The sequence below is a fragment of the Bombina bombina genome, chromosome 5 (assembly GCF_027579735.1).
Source record: "Bombina bombina isolate aBomBom1 chromosome 5, aBomBom1.pri, whole genome shotgun sequence".
Classification (NCBI taxonomy): domain Eukaryota; kingdom Metazoa; phylum Chordata; class Amphibia; order Anura; family Bombinatoridae; genus Bombina; species Bombina bombina.
The window spans coordinates 719,662,703-719,675,963 of NC_069503.1; the positions used below are offsets into that span (position 1 = coordinate 719,662,703).

General features: G+C 36.5%; 1 protein-coding gene across 2 annotated transcripts in view; it reads left to right on the top strand.

The window, feature by feature from the left end:
• The window catches only part of PHACTR1 (phosphatase and actin regulator 1), a 723,510-nt gene that overhangs the window by 331,278 nt on the left and 378,971 nt on the right, over positions 1-13,261 (top strand). Inside the window, exon 1 of one of the 2 annotated variants that reach the window (XM_053714747.1) lies at positions 1,788-2,082. The exons of the other annotated variant lie outside the window; for it this stretch is intronic. Within the exon in view, the coding sequence (XP_053570722.1) occupies positions 1,815-2,082 (268 nt within the window). The 5' untranslated portion in view covers positions 1,788-1,814. Of the gene's footprint in view, positions 1-1,787; positions 2,083-13,261 lie in introns of those variants that run through there. 2 annotated transcript variants of the gene reach the window in all.

The following is a 13,261-nucleotide window of genomic DNA, read 5'->3' on the forward strand; positions in this document are numbered from 1 at the left end:
GGTTTAAGCATGTAATTATAGCACTAGCAACTGTGTTAAACACATTGTTAAAATACTGATTGGGAGCTGCAGAGCACTGCCTCCAGCTGTTATGCCAGTCTACAGCAATACTGCACAACTCACATATGCGAATGCTGCTGCGGATTGTCTCAGTGGCATATGAGGAACAGCAGTTCTTTGTGGAATGTGGGGTAATTTAACTATGTGTTTAACCCACTTGCAAGGGTTAAAAACATAGCATTGTAAGGTTGCTAGTGCTAAAATGACATGCCATTTTTGCACTATAATGTCCCTTTATTATCTTCGCTTTAAGAGTGACAGCACATGACAGCTCATCCTTACCACCTTAACACCTTTACCCTCTATGCTATATGTTCCTTATTGATTTTCTGTTTCTCTGCTTCTCTGTGATTTTGCCATATGTAAAACTTGCAAATAGATGTGAACAAGAATGTGAGGATTCATGTGAACTCTTGAACATATTCCTCTACCTCCTACTATTGATATCTAAGTAATAATCCAGGTGCAGACTTTGTGTCCTGTAACAATGAACAAGAAAACATTGATTTACTGGTAAGTATAGCTGAATATGGTTATACCAGATCACATAACATCACTAAAGTCAAATGATCTAAGACTGCTGCCCTGAGCTAATCTGATTTCTGCACAGCAGCAATCAATAGATATTGCCCTGCAACCATAGTACTAATAGTGATTCAATCCAATCAAATAAACAGCTTAGATGGACAGGGTGGTGCTAGTTTTACATTTTTAATGTAATGTAAAACCATACAAACAAATGCCAATAGATGTGAATACTGCAGTGTGTATTTGATGTTTTGTATACACAGCACCAACGACTTCTCTTTTTTAATGATGAGACAAATATATCTCTTGTATGTTTTTTTTATTTTATTTGTGCCTGTTTAATTTAATATCTAATACTTTGGCCAAGTATTAGATATTAAATTGCTCTGAAATGGAAATAGTTCTCTAGGTTTTTATACATCTGAAAGAGGGTATTTCTAAATGTAGCTATTACAGTTTTTAGTGTATGTCCCCACCTTCAATAAACCAGTGTTTTTGTCCTAAAGCTGTCTCTGAATAGGAATTCAAAGCATAAACAGTTAAATAGCTCATGTGTAAGGTGCAGTCATTTTAAATAAATTGTGGGGGGTATAGTGTTTACATACAGTATAGTGTCAAACTTCCATTTAGAAAGAGATGAAACCAGAAATGTACCTGCTTTTTAGAAACTAGGGCATTAATATTTAGATAGCTAAGATAGTAATTGTACTAGTTATAGCCAGATATGAAATACTCTTTACAAAAGAACACACGTTATAAACATGCCAGTTCTGCTAAAAATAAATACCTCATGTTAATAGAGTTCTCTTAAATATTGTGACATTAAAGGAGATAGCTGTCATGTGATAAATCTAGATATGCTTAGCACAAGTCTGTAGTCTGAATCTAAACACTCAAAATCACTGCTACAGCACAGCAGTCAGCCTAGAAATCAATACCTTTTGCAAGAGCGAGGTCATGTGAGTGATGGAGACAAGACAACAAAATCATAAACTGGCAAGGAGAGGAATGGCAAGATTTATATCTGTGTCTGGGATGCTGACATGACAGGTACAGCCACAGGACAGATATGCCAGAGAAGCCTCTTCCAAAGCGGATGTGCCAGGATTGGTGGAGGCAGTTTCAAGAGGTCACCAAGAATAAGGCAGCTCTCCTCCCCCAGCAGCACTGCCTGGGAATGTGTGTGTGTGAGAGTGTGAGATGACTGCTAAGAGCAGAGAGGACGGATGGCGGATTTCACACACTCCACCAGCAGAATCAGCAGCAGGCAGCCTGGGATGTTTTCATTCCCTTCCTTTGGCTGCAGGGAGGGCTCTGCACTGCCAGGCACTGGGAGGACTGACAAGCAGAAGAAGAAATCTTTTTATTTAGTGAGGATGAAACCGCTGAAAGAACCCACAAACAACAACGTGTCCTTTGTCATCCACTGTCACATAGGCAAGGAGATCAAGCACATTTGCAGCAACTGCAGTAGAGGGGAGGAAGCCCGAGAGGGTGAGTGCTGGGATATGAATTGCACCATATGTATGGGAAAATCTGCATTGTGTTTGTGCATTCATTACTAGGAGTGAGTGATCTTCACACTGAGCAAGGAGTCAGGTACATGGGGCACTTACTGGACGTCTGTGAAAATGATGTGTGCTCCTCATATTATCAGTGTTGCAGCTAAACAAGCGTGTAACATTGCAGAGAAATGTTTTGCTTACCACTCTGGTATGCAAGGGGTTACAGCTATTAGCTATGTGTCTGTTAGACATGTCTGCGCCTATGTATGTCAGTGCATATGGCAGCAGATGGGTATGATCTGTTATGTGGATATTGGAGTATTATCCGTTTGCTTTAGCAGGTGCTTCTTTGCTCTCCTCCCTTGGTACTTGGAGGGTGCCTCAGTCTTTGTTTACTGGATGTGATCCCCTTGTTGTGACCTGCCATCAGCAGAAACTGCACAACCAGGGGAAAAATGTTTGCTTTGAGGTGAGAGTTGACAGTTCATTTAACATGGTGGTTTTAACATTGGAACTGAATGTGTTTTGCCTTTGCACATGAAAATGCTGTTGAAAGGAGGGCAATGCTTTGGGCTCTTGAAGGTCAGGAGTGGGATGTTGTGGGTCTTTAAATTGGCACTTCTGTGATTGAAGAACTGACCTCAGATTGAGTGTATATATCCGCATCAAGCAAGTATTCGTGTTAGAGTGTTGTGCTTTTAAAGGGAAACCACAATATCCCTGCAATTGATTTTTTGTAGCCTGATAGAATAAACACTAGGACTTCATTTTGTGTGCAGTAGTCATTTAATTTGTGTGCAGTAGTGAGAATGCAGTGGTATAATGGAAATAGCTGATAGGTTTCTCATATTGTGCTTTATAAAAGTGAGAGCTGCCCTGTTAAGAGAGGTGCAATGAAGGTGGCTAGGGACGAACTAGTAAAGCAATGGCACAGTATGTGTATTATTACTATAGACTGTGTGTAATAAAGTGGTTATGACAGCCAGCTCTCAGGAAATTAAATGCAGATTTGCAGAACAGCAGCCAGCACGTGATTTGGAGTGTTTAAAATGAGTAATTTATCCTTAGAAGCAAGTCTCCTGTTAAAAAGTGTATCAGCTGGATTAATTAATGTATAAAAAGCTATTGAGTTATATTGTTATGTTCACCTAGTTTCCTTATAAAACAATTATATTGAGTGCAGGGGGTTACTCTTTTGCATTTACAGCACATTATCAGTTCCTGTAGAGTGGTACATATTAGTAAGAAATTCAAGAAATGGAGAAATTCTGCAACACTAACAGCCATTTGTGTAGGGATTATTCACACACACACAGACACACAAATCCTGTTTAATAAGTTACTATATACTACAAAGCAATAAGTGTTTGAAAACAGCTAGAATACTTTTTAAAGCTAGCTTTTAGTAAGAAAATGTATTCTTAATTGTTTTAGTATTTATTGTAATCTAAGGGGTTTAGGAATGTTTTAGAATGTATTTTTGTATATGAATATCAATGTAATGTCAACAAAGGCTGTTTGTTTGCTTGTGTTTCTATAAATTACTATAGTTTCTTTTTTTTGGGGGGTGGGGGAATTGGATGTCAAATAAATCAATCTTTTTTATTTATTTTTTACATAACCAGCTATGAAAAAATAAAAAAAAAGTTTCTGAATATTACATTTTGTATATGACAAAGAATTTTGGGGAGACGGTTGCTTTTTATTTTATATTTTTTTGGAAGCTACACTAAGGTTTTTTTTATACAGATTAAATAAATATAAATCCTAATGATTTTGTTTACAAATAGGAAGACTTACCATTGTCCACTGGTTTAATAACCGCACCCAAACTCAGGTGCTCATCATAGTGTTATAAATTATATTACAAATATATAAAGCTGAAATTATTCAGCTACAAAGGTAGATTTTTGTAGTGTTAGCCCCAATCGATATTGGGATGCTTTGTAAGCTTGTGGCTAAGTAGGGTATGGCCACATGGTGTGACCCTCACCGTGATATCAGTTTTACTATAAAAGCACTGGGGATGTTATGCAAGCAATTTTATGTAACATTAAAAAACAGACAAAAGTGTTTGTATGTGACTGTGTGCTAAGACCCCCTTATTTGTGTGTATATATTACAGGACTATTCGGCTATTGAAAGGGGCCATTTATTTTAGAACAGGTTGTTTGATGAAATCCAACCTTACCTATGCATTCAACCCTTCGGTAAACCATAGGCAGTTGTGATCATTTTTTGCTCCAGATTAGACTAGAGTTTGTGATTTGTGGATTGCTAACCCTTGATTGGCTAATTTAAATGAGTGGCATAGCCTACTAACCCTCTAGACTTTTTAAAAAATATATACTAATTTTAAATTAGCGCTGCGGAATCTGTTGGCGCTCTACAAATAACCGATAATAAATAAATAAATGTTGTTAATTTCCCATTTTTTGTTTTAGTAGATGCTGATTTTGTTTCCTTTTAATTTTAATATAACAAGTTCTGTATAGCCACAATTGAATCAGTATTGTTGCAAAATACATAATGGAGTCTGGATTATTGTAAAAACAGAACAAAACACTACCAAGCACTTGGTAAGATCATATTCTTGGCCATAATCACACAAAAATAGTATCTACATCTATTGTGATTGAGCTAGATCAGTACTGAAAGGGTTTTCTAAAGAAATTCAAGAAGTCTAAGAGAAATAGGTGGCTGCTTTCAACTGTGAAATGTTGTACAGATGTAGGGTCACTTGAATGTGAGTCTGGAAAGAACAATATTTTTTAGCTGTCCATAAATCTAATAATAATGTCTGTATTCTGTATTGTGAACTACATTCATCATATCACATATGATATAATTTTAAGTGTGATATCATTTATAAGAAAAAAAAACACATTTAGAATAGCTAGTCATAAAGTATGTGACATTATTGTTTTGAAACTATGCAAATGGTATATAAATACATAGATAAGGATAGATAAGAGAGACATTTTATGAAGTTATTCACACAACTAAAAATAAAGTAAATCCATGTATTTTTATTTTATATATATAGTTATGTTTTGTATGAAATTCCTCTAGTTCAGGGGTTTACAAACCTGTCCTCAGGAATCCCTAACAGGTCATATTTTCAGGATATCTGAACTGGAGCACAGGGGAACAAAGAAGCTGATTAGTAAACATTCGGCTAGATTATGAGTTGTGCGCTAGGGTTAAAAAGCAGCATTGAGAGGTCCCAACGCTGCTTTTTAACGCCCGCTGGTCTTGAAATGACAGACTCACCGCTCAGTTTTTTGGCCAGACTCGGGAATACCGCAAATCCACTTACGTCAATTGCGTATCCTATATTTTCAAAGGACTTGCATAACGCCGGTATTACGAGTCTAACCAAAAGTGAGCGGTAGACCCTCTCCTGTCAAGAATGGTACCGCATTTTAAAATCAGTAGTTAAGAGTTTTACACTACAACGCCGTAGCATAAAATGCTTAACTAAAGTGCTAAAAAGTACACTAACACCCATAAACTACCTATTAACCCCTAAACCGAAGCCCCCCCCCCACATCACAACACTAAAATAAAATGTTTAACCCCTAATCTGCCAAACCGCACATCGCCTCCACTATAATAAATATATTAACCCCTAAACCGCCGCACTCCTGCATCGCAAACACTAGTTAAATCTTATTAACCCCTAATCTGCCAGCCCTAACTTCGCCGACACCTACCTACATTTATTAACCCCTAATCTGCTGACCCCAACGTCGCCCCCACTATATTAAATGTATTAACCCCTAAATCTAAGTCTAACCCTAACCCCCCTAACTTAAATATAATTTAAATAAATCTAAATAAAATTAATATAATTAGCTCAATTATTCCTATTTAAAACTAAATACTTAACGATAAAATAAACCCTAATATAGCTACAATATAACTAATAATTACATTGTAGTAATCTTAGGGTTTATTTTTATTTTACAGACAAGTTTGTATTTATTTTAACTAGGTATAATAGTTATAAAATAGTTATTAACTATTTAATAACTACCTAGTTAAAATAAAGACAAATTTACCTGTAAAATAAAACCTAACCTAAGTTACAATTACACCTAACACTACACTATAATTAAATAAATTAAATAAACTAAATGCAATTAATTACAATTACATTTTTTTATCTAAAGTACGAAAAAACAAACACTAAATTACAGAAAATAATAAAATAATTACAAGATTTTTAAACTAATTACATCTACTCTAATCCCCCTAACAAAATAAAAAAAGCCCCCCAAAATAAAAAGAAGCCCTACCCTACACTAAATTACAAATAGCCCTTAAAAGGGCCTTTTGCGGGGCATTGCCCCAAAGTAATCAGCTCTTTTACCTGTAAAAAAAATTACAAATACCCCCCAAAATTAAAACCCACCAACCACCACCACACACACAACCAACCCTATTCTAAAACCCACCCAATCCCCCCTTAAAAAAACCTAACACTAACCCCTTGAAGATCACCCTACCGTGAGACGTCTTCACCCAACCGGGCAGAAGTGGTCCTCCAGACGGGCAGAAGTCTTCATCCAAGCCGGGCAGAAGAGGTCCTCCAGACGGGCAGAAGTCTTCATCCAGATGGCATCTTCTATCTTCATCCATCCGGCGCGGGTCCATCTTCAAGACATCCGACGCGGAGCATCCTCTTCTTTCTTCGTCCGACGACTGAATGAAGGTTCCTTTAAATGACGTCATCCAAGATGGCGTCCCTTCAATTCCGATTGGCTGATAGAATTCTATCAGCCAATCGGAATTAGCGTAGAAAAAATCCAATCAGCCAATAGGATTGAGCTGGCATTCTATTGGCTGTTCCAATCCAATTTTTTCTAGTTTAATTCCAATTGGCTGATAGAATTCTATCAGCCAATCGGAATTGAAGGGACGCCATCTTGGATGATGTAATTTAAAGGAACCTTCATTCGGTCGTCGGACGAAGAAAGAAGAGGATGCTCCGCGTCGGGTGTCTTGAAGATAGACCCGTTCTGTGCTGGATGGATAAAGATAGAAGATGCCGTCTGGATGAAGACTTCTGCCCGTCTGAAGGACCTCTTCTGCCCGGCTTGGATGAAGACTTCTGCCCGTCTGGAGGACGACTGCCCGTCTGGAGGCCCGGTTGGGTGAAGACGTCTCATGGTAGGGGGGGTATTTGTTATTTTTTTTTACAAGTAAAAGAGCTGATTACTTTGGGGCAATGCCCAGCAAAAGGCCCTTTTAAGGGCTATTTGTAATTTAGTGTAGGGTAGGGCTTCTTTTTATTTTGGGGGGCTTTTTTATTTTGTTAGGGGGATTAGAGTAGGTGTAATTAGTTTAAAAATCTTGTAATTATTTTATTATTTTCTGTAATTTAGTGTTTGTTTTTTTCGTACTTTAGATAAAAAATGTAATTGTAATCAATTGCATTTAGTTTAGTTAATTTATTTAATTATAGTGTAGTGTTAGGTGTAATTGTAACTTAGGTTAGGTTTTATTTTACAGGTAAATTTGTCTTTATTTTAACTAGGAAGTTATTAAATAGTTAATAACTATTTAATAACTATTGTACCTAGTTAAAATAAATACAAAGTTGCCTGTAAAATAAAAATAAACCCTAAGATAGCTACAATGTAACTATTAGTTATATTGTAGCTAGCTTAGGGTTTATTTTATAGGTAAGTAATTAGTTTTACATAGGAATAATTTAGTGAATTAAATTTAAGTTAGGGGGGTTAGGGTTAGACTTAGATTTAGGGGTTAATAACTTTATTATAGTGGTGGCGATGTTGGGGGCGGCAGATTAGGGGTTAATAAATGTAGTTAGGTTGCGGCGACATCGGGGATGGCAGATTAGGGGTTAATAAATATAATGTAGGGTTCAGTGATGTTGGGGGCAGCAGATTAGGGGTTCAAAAGTATAATGTAGGTGGCGGCAGTGTCCGGAGCGGCAGATTAGGGGTTAATAATATAATGCAGGTGTCGGCAATGTCGGGGCGGCAGATTAGGGGTTAATAAGTGTAAGATTAGGGGTGTTTAGACTCAGGGTTCATGTTAGGGTGTTAAATGTAGACATAATAAGTGTTTCCCCATAGGAATCAATGGGGCTGCGTTAGAATCTGAGGTGTCAGGTTTTTTTTCAGCCGGCTCTCCCCATGATTCTTATGGGGAAATCGTGCATGAGCACGTTTTACCTAACATCCATCTTAGAACGGTAAAACCAGGAAAGCTTTATTTGTAATTAAAACGTGATAAAACACAGCAACACAGCAAAATATGGTAAAGTGTCAGACGTGGGCACAGCACACAGGCATACGCGTTTTGGAAGAAATTCCGTAGTCACAGCCTGATGTGCAGACCCACACATCTGTTTAAAAACCTTAACGGCTCATATGATAGGTTAAAAACAGAACAACAAACACCCTTATGACCCAAACCAATTATACTCAAGATAATATATTTGTTACAAACGCTCTTGAAATTATTATCTATGCTAGAGAAAAATTAAATAGATTAAAGAAAAACATATAAGTTAAAACAAATTATTAATAGACTAATGTATTATACACACCCGTACCTGTTAGGGTAACTAACATATAGCGATATACTAAAATTGAATACAGAGATACAGATGTTAACAATAGCCGCTATACAATGCAGCAATATATAATCACTAGAAGATCTAAAGAGGATAAAAAAGATAACCCATAGGATTATAAGAATTAACTGTTTAGATGATACACTTCACTAAAATTAATAATGAGTGTACTACGTGTGAAGGCTAGTACTCGTGAGTTAATAAGCAAAATAGCATAACAATCTCACTACAAACCTGTTTACAAACAGAATACAGGTATATATATATGTACATATAAGCACACGGTATACAGGTTAATGAATGACAAATAAACTACATAAAAGTATAGATGATTACGTGTTACCCAGAGTTGCAAGGAAGCCTATCTAGAGAAAACCACTTAATAGTTGAATACATAGGAACCCCACGAAAGAAATACTATTTACTATTAAGATATAGGTAAAGGGAAGAGGATAGGTATCCTAAGATGACTAGGGCAGAATGTATATATATATATTAGTGCCAAGTAGGTTATCTTAACTTTATCAGGTTCAGTCATACTATCATCATGGCAAGGAGGCAAATAGGGCTGCAACTAACGATTATTTTCATAATCGATTAATCGGCCGATTATTTTTTTGATTAATCGACTAATCGGATAAAAACCGAATCAATAATAGTTTTCTAAGTTTTAAATAAAATCCACATAATGAGTGTTACAAAAATAAACTTCAGACTAAAACTTTACATTAACACAACTGTTTCTTCAATTTTTATGCAGCAGAGCACAGTTTTATAATTAAACAAAAAACTACAAACTGTTTGAAAAGAGGTAGAACTAGAAAGAGTTAGACTATCACTGTTAATAACATTCTGTTATTCACTCTTTCAGAAACTTTGCATTGAAATGCAAACATCTCAACATGTCCACATGCTTCTGGCTAAGTCTGGTTCTCTGTTTGCAGCTATATTTCCTGCAGCAGAGAAAAGGCTGTTGAGGTGTATAAGTAGGGTTTTGCCAATTTCACCAAAGTGGGATATTTTATCTTTGTTAGCTCTTCACCAATGCTAAGTGTTTTCTACCTTGGCAAGGGGCCTCACAATAAAGTAACCCATGACTTCATTCTAACATAAAAATATCTTGAATATCTATATGCAATGGTAAATAACCAGCTATAAGGTTAGGGGAAATATCTAGTGCGCTCTAACAATAACGAATATATACTTATAAAGGTTGAATCTGGTACATATTATCACAATTTATTAAAAATATAAAAAAAAACAATAAAAACAAAATCAAAAAGTGCTAAGGACTGTATATCAATAACAGGACAAAGCCTTACATATTTATTTATACAGTACATATAATCAGCAATAGCAAGCAATACGCTAATAATTGTGCAAACAGATAATAGTGCACATCAATTTAAATATCTCCTATCAATCTAGGGGCTAGGTGTAAATAACAAGCTTGGCACATATCATGAAAAGCATAGTTCCAAATCACCAGATTTAATATAAACAATCCAAATGATGACTATTATATCTGGGTTGCATATAAGCCAGGGGTAGTTGTAAACTTATACTGTCCTGAAAAAGTGAAAATTAGACGTCTGTAGAAGTCCTTTAGGCTAAGATCATAACCATAAAACAGAATACCATGTGCAGGAGTTTATTGGAGTGAAGCAGCTGGTGTTGTGCACAGACCAACTAATTGCAAACCGATTAATCGATTATGAGATTCGTTGACAACTATTTTCATAATCGATTATTATCGATTATGACGATTAGTTGTTGCAGCTCTAGAGGCAAAAGAGGAAGGAGTTACTCCCAATGGTTGATAATATCAAATCGAGAGTATAGACCTCTTGGTAATCTTGTATCAAGGGTGAAAATCCAATATGCCTCCCTCCTTGCCAGGATAGTATTAATATCACCTCCCCTAGCAGGTCTTTTATCTTCTCTATGGCACACCATGAGAAGAAATGTAAGTCATTGTTATGTAGAGTACCAAAGTGTTGTACTATAGGTGTACTGGCCCTATTTATTTTAAAGGATGAAAGGATGATAGATGTTCACGTATCCTCGTATTTTGGTCCCTAGACGTGAGACCCACATATTGTAGCTTGCAATGGGTGCATTCAATAAGATAAATGGCATATTCAGTGGTACAGTTCATGCACGTGTCAATATCATAAGTTCTATTAGTAACGATACTGTTGAAATTTCTAGTTACTTTGACATAGTCGCATGGCTTGCACCTCCGCTTTCCACATCTGAACATGCCAGGATGTTGTAACCAAGAACCCTGATTCTCTTTCTTGCTTTTAAACAGTGTAGGTGCCAAAATATTACCTAGAGTAGGGCTCCTTCTATAGGAGCATCTTAGACCATTATTTACAGTATTTATAAGTTTGTCATCTGCGGAGAGGAGGGAAAAATGTTTGCGAACAAAAGTACATATCTCCTGATATTGTACACTGTGATTAGTTACAAAAGTATTACCTTTAAAAACATTCCTCTTCGCAGATTTCAAATCTAATAGATCTTTCCTGTCTATTTTGGTCACTGCTGACTTTGCTCTCTTTATGACAGCCTTAGAGTATTTCCTGCTTAGGAGTCTATTTTCTAGTTCCACTGATTCTTTCCTGAACTGCGCAGAATCTGTGCAGTTCCTCCTTAATCTTGTGAACTCCCCCTTAGCAATCACGAAGGGGACATGTTTGGGGTGGCAACTAGTGTCCTGGAGTAGTGAATTACCCGAGATGGGTTTCCTGTAGACAGTAGACTCGATATTACCACTTTGGTGTCCTATTAGAGTCAAATCCAAATAGTTAATCATATGTGGATTATGCTCACATGTGAAACTCAGATTGAGATCATTACACTGTAAATACTCCAAAAAACTGGGAATAGTATCCTCACTACCTGTCCAGATGAAAATGAGGTCATCTATATACCTCTGATACAGAGATATATGGTGTCTGTATGGGTTATTATCTCCAAAGTTGTGGTAGAACTCCCACCATCCTAAAAACAAGTTGGCATAAGAGGGGGCAAATTTGCCCCCATGGCGGTACCACATCTTTGGAGATAATAACGATCCTCAAACTTGAAAAAATTGTGTGTGAGAAGAAACGTGAGCACCTTAAAAATATAATTCCTAAAACAAGAGTCATAATCAGTAAAATTGTCAAGAAAAAAGGTCACAGCCTCTACTCCCTTAGAGTGTGGGATACTCGAATATAAAGAGACAACATCGATTGTCATCCAAACACTAGAATCTGTCCACTTTACATGTTCAAATATATTCAGAATATGTTTGGTATCTCTCACATATGAGAGAAGTGATATGACAATCGGTTGGAGTATATTATCGAGCCATTGCAAAAGGTTTCCTAATAGAGAATCAACTCCACTTACGATAGGACGACCTTTTATGTTACTTAGAGATTTGTGTGTTTTGAGAAAATGGTGGAACAGGGGAGTCTTTGGATTATCCACAAAAAGGAAATCGGCTGTATTAAGATCAATACACCCCTGTTCCAACCCTTCATCCAAAAGATGTTTTAATTCATTTTTGTATTCAAATGTAGGATCCCTACCCAAAACTAAGTAGCATCCTCATTCTGTAATTGTCTGAGGCCTTCAGCAACATACTGTTCGCGATCCATAGCAACTACCATTCCACCCTTATCTGATTTCCTTATAACCAAATTTACATTATTTTGCAAAGAGGAAACAGCCTCTCTTTCAGATAAGGATAGATTGGATCTGCAAGCTGATCGTTTAGATTTTAAATTAATTAGATCTTGTTCCACCCTGCTATGAAACGTTTCAATAATGTTACCCCTGCTCTGTATTGGGTAGAAGCGTGACTTCTTCTTAAGGCTAGGGCCTCTACTTCTGGTGTCTGGTTCGTGTGCGGCATTTAATTGTAATTGCTGTAATGAGACAATGTCATAATTTTCTGAAAAACTAGGTCTATCACACGACTCGAAATTGCTACTAGTTACTGTTGCTAAGTCACTATGAGTCATATACTGGTCATCTGAAAAGTGTTTATTCAATGTGTCATTTTATTTTACCATTAACACATATACCAAGAAAATGTAAAGCAGGTAACACTAGCAGAGAAAGCAGGAGGCAGAAAGGCACATTAATATTGAAAGCAAAACAGGTCACCTTTTACATTGGGATGAAACTGGTAAGGTTGAATCTGCAGCAAATACATTATATTGCACAGGTCAGCATTCTGCAGAGAATCTGGCCTGCTGACCAACAAAATTGATAGACATACAGTACCAACATAGATAAACAGACTGCACATACTATTGGTATATAAAATAAAGTAATTGAGCTTATCCTACTACAAGATGTTTTACAAACACCTTTAATTGTCAGGATTATTTTTTCTTGTGTGTACACTTGTATTTCCCTTGCAAACCTCATTCCAGCTATCTCTGGAAGAACTAAAAGTAATTCGAATCAGAGAGAAAGCAGAAAGAACATGTCTCCTCCCTGCTTGATGAGCACATTTTCTTTGGTGAAACACTGAACTTTAAAAAACAAACAAAAA